This window comes from Odocoileus virginianus, chromosome 30 (genome assembly GCF_023699985.2).
Source record: "Odocoileus virginianus isolate 20LAN1187 ecotype Illinois chromosome 30, Ovbor_1.2, whole genome shotgun sequence".
NCBI classification, from domain to species: domain Eukaryota; kingdom Metazoa; phylum Chordata; class Mammalia; order Artiodactyla; family Cervidae; genus Odocoileus; species Odocoileus virginianus.
The window spans coordinates 32,333,066-32,341,717 of NC_069703.1; the positions used below are offsets into that span (position 1 = coordinate 32,333,066).

At 36.9% G+C, this 8,652-nt stretch overlaps 1 protein-coding gene across 9 annotated transcripts in view; it reads right to left on the reverse strand.

Moving 5' to 3' along the window:
- The window catches only part of HP1BP3 (heterochromatin protein 1 binding protein 3), a 37,283-nt gene that overhangs the window by 26,628 nt on the left and 2,003 nt on the right, over positions 1-8,652 (reverse strand). For 4 of the 9 annotated variants that reach the window (XM_020912021.2, XM_070458867.1, XM_020912023.2 and 1 more), the window contains exons 2-5: positions 5,135-5,327; positions 4,591-4,690; positions 1,694-1,847; positions 280-439 (exon numbers count right to left, since the gene is read on the reverse strand). In XM_020912021.2, coding sequence (XP_020767680.1) covers positions 280-439; positions 1,694-1,847; positions 4,591-4,690; positions 5,135-5,230 — 510 coding nt within the window. In that variant the 5' untranslated portion in view covers positions 5,231-5,327. Of the gene's footprint in view, positions 1-279; positions 440-1,693; positions 1,848-4,590; positions 4,691-5,134; positions 5,328-8,652 lie in introns of those variants that run through there. The other 5 variants (XM_020912024.2, XM_070458869.1, XM_070458868.1 and 2 more) reach the window with 4 other exon arrangements.

Here is an 8,652-nt window from a genome sequence, read left to right on the forward strand (position 1 = left end):
AAAAAAACAAAAAACTAAAAAAAAACCCAAAAAACAAAAACCAAAAAACTAAAAGCTAAAAATACTTGCTATAGCAAATCAGAGTTATTAAAAAAATTAACAGTGCTCTCCAAATGTGATATTATAAAAACATGAACTTCGCAATGGCTCTCTTCTATGTAGATCTCTTTTAGGAATCAGAGCAAGATTTCTGATGTCTGCACAGGAGTATTCCATTTTCAAATATGCAAGAGACAAACAGAATAAATCTATGATGAACTGCTTGAAATAAAAACTTGCCTTAATGGCCTCAGTTAGGATTGCATCCATCTTGGGACGTGGGGAGGAAGCCATCGGTGTTTGTTTCTGGGCCCTGGCTAGCTGGCTGGCAGAAAGGGTAGCCCAGGAAGGTATTGTTTTTTTCACTTTCTTCTCCTTTTCTTTAGACTGATCTTTCTCACTTTAAAACAAAGAATTGTTATTATGCAAGATAAACTCTTCGGAAAGAAGTATAAAGTCAGAAAGAAGAAAAGACTGGAGAGAAATAAAAATCAATGTTTTAATTCATTTCCATATTGAAGTGATATGTAAAGTAAGCATTTTACAAAATAAAACATTTTTTTAAAATTGGGTACTATAAATGAACCAAAAAGGTGTGTTCTCTCGGGTACACAAAGGAAAGAGAAGTTATATAAATTAGAACTAGTATGAAGGGCCAGTACATAAAAGAAATGAGAATTTTACAACGTATTCCAGTAACAACTACAACAGCTGCAATTCACTACAGTGCAGAGAACTCAAGCTCTGAGGTCAGAGAACCTGGGTTTGACTCTTAGCTCTAACATTTACTTAGCAAGTGACCTGAGCCTCAGTCTCCTGAGCTTCAAACAGAAACATGATACCAAGTACTTCACAAGGTGCTTCAATAAATTATGAGATTATGTTTATAAAAAGTTTTCTGAATCATAAAGCATTATACAAGTTTTATTCTAAGTAGTGATAAAAACATCCCATGCATCTAAAATACAGGGTAGCTGCTAAAAATTCCACAAACTTTACAAATACCTATGATACTGGGATGAAGGATTAGAATTCCACCTGGAAGGTATAGTTATTTCTAAATCATTCTTTTATTTTAAAAGTAATTCCTAACTGTTCTCACCAATTATGAATGAAATGCTACCTGCCGTCCTGCAAAAAGTAATTTTAATTAAAAAAGAATCACCATTACACTGTACAGATTATTGAGAGCAAATTCTGCTTTCACATTCTCAAAGTCACCCTCCAACTGAATACTTCTTCAAATATATACAGTTTTAGGTCCCTCTAAGCAATGTCCTGGTATAGATTAACGCTTTCTAACATAAACATGTAAAAATAACTCACGCCTGGCATAGAGGGAGGAATAAAATGATGAAGTATCTCCCAGGTCAGACTTTTAAAGTCACGTTTCATTTCTTACTGAAAAACACGTTCTGAAGCCAAAAAGAATGAATTATACATTAGTGAAACCATTGTTCTAACCACTACAAATTCTAGTAGGCCATACAACTACATCATAAGCCTATTTCAAAAAATAATTCCCCAAAAAGTAAATCTAAATATCATGTATCCAGCATAAATTAACATTATACCACTTAAAAAAAAACCATCTGATCTATACTTCTTTTATATAGTCTTCAATTATAAAAAGCAAGAAGGCTTAAATCCTTACTCCTTTTTGGTTTCCTCAGAAGGCTTGTTTTCTTCCTTCTCTTCATTCTCAGGTTGCCCCTTTGGCTGCTCTGTCTCACTAGATGTAGCAGGTGGAGTTTCATTCTCTTGTTCCTCTACAGTAGAGATAGACTCCTCTGAACTTACATCTGGTTCTTAAAATAAACCAGTAGAACAGGTGAGTAGAATTGCATCAAGTAAATACATTAGAGACCGAGTCAATCAAAGGATAACTTTAATCAGGTTAAGTCAAATGTTCCAATTAACAGTTGTATTCTAAAATGAGTAAATGACTACGAGTACAGTTTTTTTCCTTCCTATCACTCAAATTGTCTATATAATGGGTTGCCAATCCAAACCACTATGTGAGAAAAGGAAAAGAATCAGGAAATTACATAGCAAGTGAAACTCCTTTTACCCCAAATCAAATCTCCTGTTCTACTCCATGATATTAAGGATAAGACTCATAATTAAGAAATTAGCCATTTTATAGTTTAACAAGTATTAGTAAGGGAATAAATAATAAAAAACTAAAATGAAATTTTCAAGTCAAATGATTTGGGCAAGGGTAGAAATATGAGTGGGGGAATACTGAGGCCTGCAGTTGCCTGTCAAGTCTTTTCTCAGGAGGTCTCTGAGCAGCTATTACGAAACACAGAATCCCAGGAAATGACTAAGCAGAGACTATGAAAGATGTCAGGGGCCAAAATCAGGCAAAAAGAAAAAAAGGGTATGTTTGAAGAGATTGGTCATTTAAATTATGTGAACTTATTACTGGCATAATGAAGACTTCTTTGGAGCCCTCACATAAATATTTCCTTCTCTAGCGAGTCTTCCCGACCCAGGAAGTGAACCCAAGTCTCCTGCATTGGCAGGTGGATTCTCTGAGCCACCGGTGAAGCCCAAATTTCAGGACAGTCAATTGTAATTTGTAAATCATCCTGGATTATGCTCTTCAACCAGACCTGCAGATAAGTAAAAAAATTCTCCTACATATGTTCAACCAAAATCAAGGCTCTAGGATCAGATATATCTGGATTCAATTTCAGAGTTTCTAATGTTCTAGTTCATTATCTTGGTGCAAGTTCTTTGACACTTCTAAGTCTGAGTACTCTTACCTCACAGAGTTGTCAGAAACATTGTATAAAATGGTTTAGGGAAAACCTGTAGGCCAGCACTTGTATACTATGATTCCCATTCTCCTTTGGCCTCTTCTGCTGCTTCTATAGCTGTTTGGCAAATATTAAGGCTAGAACTTCACTATAACAATGGTATCTGGTGATACAGATAACTACAAAGTATTTTTTTTTTTAATCTTGATGCATCTTTTACTGCCCTTTGTCTCAACTACTTGACCTAACTGTTCAACCAAACTGGCTGTGTAACAACTTAGTCAGTCATGTTTACTTATTTTTACCTTGCCTTACTTTAAAAAATTGAAAAGCTAAGAATGTTTATTGAGATTTATCAAACGATAAAGAATCAGCCTGCAATGCAGGAGACCTGGGTTCGACCCCCAGGTGGGGATGATCCCCTGGAGACAGGCATGGCAACCCACACCAGTATTCTTGCCTGGAAAACTCCATAGATAGAGTCTGGCAGGCTACAGTCCATGGAGTCACAAAGAGGCGGACACAACTGGGCGACTAACACTTTCACTGTAACAACAGAGCTACAAATTAAATTTCACTTCCTCTTAAAGTTTACGGTTTAATAAAGGTTCAGCTGCTCAGCTGATAATGTGTATGTATTACATGTAAGACATTATTTCCAACTCATTAAACTGTTCTATCTTTTCAGATTTATAAAATTTAAAACGTGAGTGAAGTCCAGTCATTTTCATATACAAAATACTATATAAAAGGAAAGAGGTAAGACAAATAAACAGAACTTGGGAGTCTATTATAGTCCTTTATAAATTCTTGGTTGACTTTCTTAATACCTCTTACATCTGAACACTGGTGTATTCTGAAAACTCATGTTATCAGTGACTTCAGCTGGCTGTTAAATGTGGATTAAGGTAGGCCATCAAGTGGTTTATCCCAGTGCTGGACAAAATAACCTTCCCTCCAACTCACTAGCAACTATTTTTTTTTAATATGCTAATTCCCTTGTCTCCTCACTGCCTTAGGCCAGAGTACCCAAGATGTTTATAGTATTCATCTGAGGATTCTGAGAGAAAACTCAGGCTTAGCTAAAAAAGAGTAGATCTCTGGTGCACCAGTGAAAAAGACAATAAGGGTGCATGGTTTATTTTATTCGTAATATATGCTGGTCAGCAAATATTCAGTTCTAATAGTTATAACAGGGACAGCACCATGTGCTCATCCCTGGAAAAGAAAAGAGAGAGAAGGTGGTCACGAAAAGAACAAGAAATGCAGTTACACTTGAAGAAGTTGTTAAATGTGCAATAAAGGAGCACAAATACTCCAGATCAATAGTTCTACCTTTTTCTCGATTTACTATGCTCCCAGCTCTATCTGGCCAACCTTCTCTCCACCAACACCAAAGTTACAAACCAACACTTTAATCACCTATTTGCTCCCTTACGGCCTTCTCATGACTTCCGGTTGAGCCATCCCCTGTCCATCTTGAAGGCCCTAGTCCTTCATTCTCCCAGTCTTCCTCCCCATGACATTGTATGCCCAGAAGCTGCGCTTTTGACCATTTCTGTTCTCTCCAACAATCTTTCCATTTTTAATTCCAAGAACATGAAATTTTCGCCTTCTAGAAATCTTTACAGACAAGGTGAAATTCTTTCTTTGCCCAGAGGGTCCGGAAATGACATACCAACTAGTACCACTTCTCTCTTTAAATGCTCCCCAGGGGAATTTATGGGACACTCTAACCTGGAGCAGAAACGCTGGCCTTTTTAACCTGTCCACTGCTTTACTTTACCTGGCTTTTCTTCTACTCCTTCAGCGAGCTTGCTCTTGGGAGGAGTTTCCCGGGTAGAATTCACAGCTCGACGAATCGGCATGGTGCTATCTTCTACCTTCTAAGAAAAGAAATGGCCATAATCACACATACAAAAACAATTATCTTTCCTCTCTTTCTCAAGGGGGGCTAACTAGGTGTCAGAAGATGTAGGAGAATTCTTCAAGTCGACTCCAGGATCTGATGCAAATTACGTTTTAACAAGTTTTTTTGAAATGAAAATATGGTTCTTAAGAAGTATTTTTCAAAATGTTTTATTTTAGCTAGAATTTCAAATGGAAATAATTATACTTGATTTGAAACAAATTTAGGAGCTTGGAGGTTTTCTCAGGAGCTTGAGGGGTTAAGGGAAGATTAAAAGAACTTTGTATCTACTTGATTTTTTTAGATTCATAACCCAGACTCCCCAAAGTAGAGGAAGGAACAGGTACCAAGAAGGACCCAGCAGGGCCTGGAAGTCAGGGACTGATCCAAGAGTGAGCTTCAAGAATGTGTCAGCCCCTACCTCACCTAACTTGTCCGCGTGGATCAGCTGAGCTCCTACTATAAGTGGGAGTGCCTTAGGATGGACGAGTTCACCTTGAGACGTATCAGTCGCCATTTAAAATAATTTCTAGGCCCGAGTACAGGTTACACTCTGAAGCCTCTGCTGTTAACCACAAGGATTTTTCCTAATGGTTTCAGTGTGAAGCATCAACCTAAAGCACAGAAAAGACCTGGTGTGAAGATTACAGAAACAAAACTAAACTAAAACGTCTAAATTTAATATACATCCAAAGGGAAAAAAGTTCACTATAAAACTTATAGTTAAATGACAGATGACTTGGTCAGTTATCATTCAGAAAGATAAAAATTACTATCAAAATACAGACTGTGTAAAGCAGCGACTAAGACAAATGCACAGGCCACAGCAGCTGTCGCACCTTCCACATGAACAAAGGCAGCAAGGACCAGAAAGCTCATGAAGAATGTAACCCCATCCTCTCTCCTACCATCAGGAGCTTAGAACAGACTAAAAAGACCCAGAAAAGTTTCAACTATGTTTGCTCAAAGATCATTTTACTAGACAGAGAGATGTTAATGTTCTCAAAGGGGTCAGGAAACTTAACTGCAAACTTAACTCCATCTCCATCAGAGAAGTTATACAAGGACAAAAATACTGCTGAAGAACATGACAGTCTAAAAGCCTCCAGACTCAGAAAAGCAAATTCAGACCATCACCTAGGAGATTAAGCATGCTTCTAAGACCTTGTCATTATTTTTAATGTTAAGCAAAATTAATACAAAAGAACAAAATTAAATATTGAAAAATAAAATCTATGTAAGATCACTCAAATTTACCTAATCGCTTAATACCCTCTGCTCCTCACAACTCATCTGAGAATCAAGGACACTTTATAATAAAAATTTCTTTAAAAGAAAATGATCAGTTAGGTGTTTAGATCTTTGTGCTAATGAACAGTAATGAAGAACTGGGCAAGAGGAGACTAGTCATTCAACTTCTGCTTTAAGCTCTAAACTTGTCTAGGAATTTAAGAGCTTTCAATTTGTCAGGTAATAGTTATTAACGGTTATAAAGACTACTTAAAATGTTCACATAGAAATGTATGTCAAAAACTATAAAACACAGAAATAAAAACAGTTGTTTTTTGAGGCGTTGTGACAACCTAGACGAGTGGGATGGGGTGGGAGGTGGCAGGGAGGCTCAAGAAGGAGGGAACACATGCATGCCTATGGCTGATCCATGTTGATGTATGGCAGAAACCAACACAACATTGCAATTATCCTTTAATTAAAAATAAATAAATTTAATAAAAAATAAATATACTTGCAAAAAAATTCTTATTTTCTAATCTGTGGGCCTAAGGGCACTACTAAGGTTTGTGAAAGCTACAAGTCTACCTTGGAAAAATGTCAATACATAAAACTTGCTTCCTTATCCAACTAGCACTTACAGTAATATACTTTCCTTGATTAAAAAAACACAAATCTGATGATACTTTTACATGTAAATACCATTCAGAAGCACAATTTCACGATCAGGTTATTCTTGGTAAAGTGATACTGCTAATTCATCTTTCTTAACCCATGATAATATTAGCTAGGCTGAAAATGATACTGTGAAATTAACAAAACCTTCAGGAGTCTCTTTTCATAGAGCATCTTTTTAAAGAATATTTATTCTCCCTGTAAATAAAACACTAAAAAAAAGTCAAAACCTTTCCAGTCAACTCTATATTTACTAATTGCTCAAAATTAAAACAAATTTTAAAAAGGAAGTGGGGGTGCAAATAAGTTATTTTCAATGCTAAAATGATAAAACTGACTAAAACCGGGGCAACAAGTACATGGCCCATAGACACCCGACATCACTGACCCAAGAACATCAGTTTAAATTAGGTCAGGTAAGCAGTATGCCCAAGTTGGAATAACTGAAAAATAAGTTGGTCTGCCAAGCCTCCTGAATGCATCCACCAAAATAACACATCCCGACATCTCCTGCTTGTACCTCCCATCACTCTACTCTGGACTCCAGACACACAGGCCTTCTGGTCCTCAGTGTTCTCCACACGCTGTGTTCTCACACTGCCACATTCTCTCCCTAAACACTTCAATCAGGTTCGGCCCAGTGTCACCCCTTCAGAAAGCCCTCCCATCCTTTTTCTTCTTCAGGTTTCTTCACAGCATTTAACACCACTTGTAACTCAATGTATGTCTATTTGCTTGTTTATTATGTGTCTCTCCCAGCAGAATTTAAGTACTACAAGGGCTAGAACTAATTCATCACTGCATTCCCAGTACCTAGAAGCATGCCCAACATATAGTGGGTGTAGCATAAATACTGGGGGAAGGGCTTCCCTGGTGGTCCAGTGGTTAAGAATCTGCCCTGCAATACAAGGGACACTGGTTCGATCCCTGGTCCTGGAAGATCCCACATGCTGCAGGGGAACTAAGCCACGACTACTGAGCTCACGTGCCTAGAACCAGTGCTCCGCAACAAGAGAAGTCACCACAATGAGAAAGCCCGCACCCAGCAACAAAAATCCTGTGCGGCCAAAAATAAAATAAATTAAAAAAAAAAAAAAAACAAAACACTGAGGGGCAAATGTTGAATGAACAAGGACACCTGGCAGTACTTATTTCTATGTTCAACATGTGTGAAAAACACTTAAAAGATAAAAATTTAAAACTTATTATAAACATTAAGAAATGTATGCCTCAGCTTTGAATTTCCTTAATAAAGGTCATGTAACTTAAGGCTCTCTTTATAATAGGTTGGTTAATGACTTATTTCCTCAGTTCATGGTTCATCACAGAGCTGACAAACTACCTGGATGGTTAACTGCCTTAACAAGTACCCATCAATCTAACTGTTGATGCTGCTACTTTTGAATGATCAGACTTTTAGACTGCCACACCTGTTCCTTGACAGAGATCTTATCTGGCTGGTTCACTGCCCTATATTTCTTGCCCAGGAAGCATAATAGGCTCTAAATAGGTTCTCTACAAATATTTGTTAAAATGAAAGAATAAATGAAACTTGCATAAGTTTTTCATCTGGGTTCTTATATGTGACAAACCAATCTCAGTTTACCTGTGGTTTGTCTGGACTTCCTGTGGTCATGAATCTGTCTTTGTTTTTTTTTAAGTTTAATGTCAGATGAACAATACAAAGATCTCCTTTTGTCAAGGGAAGTGCTAAGCTGTTTAAATACAAGCAGTAAAGAAAAGGTTGTAAAAGTAAAAAGTCCATAATTTCAGAGTTTTAATTTACTTTCTCTACCTTAAGAGCAAGCACTAGAAAAATAAGGAGTTCAACATGTATTTCAGTTTTCCGGTAACTTTGAAAACATGCACTTTAAGGAAAGTACTATTATTTCATATTTTACCATAAAATGTCGGCAATACCTTACATATTATGTCATGAGCCTTGCACTGATTACCCTAAATTGTTTCCAATCTAAAGTCTTTCACTATATTCAGACTTATGGAGTAATGTCACAAAAAGTATACCTATAATTT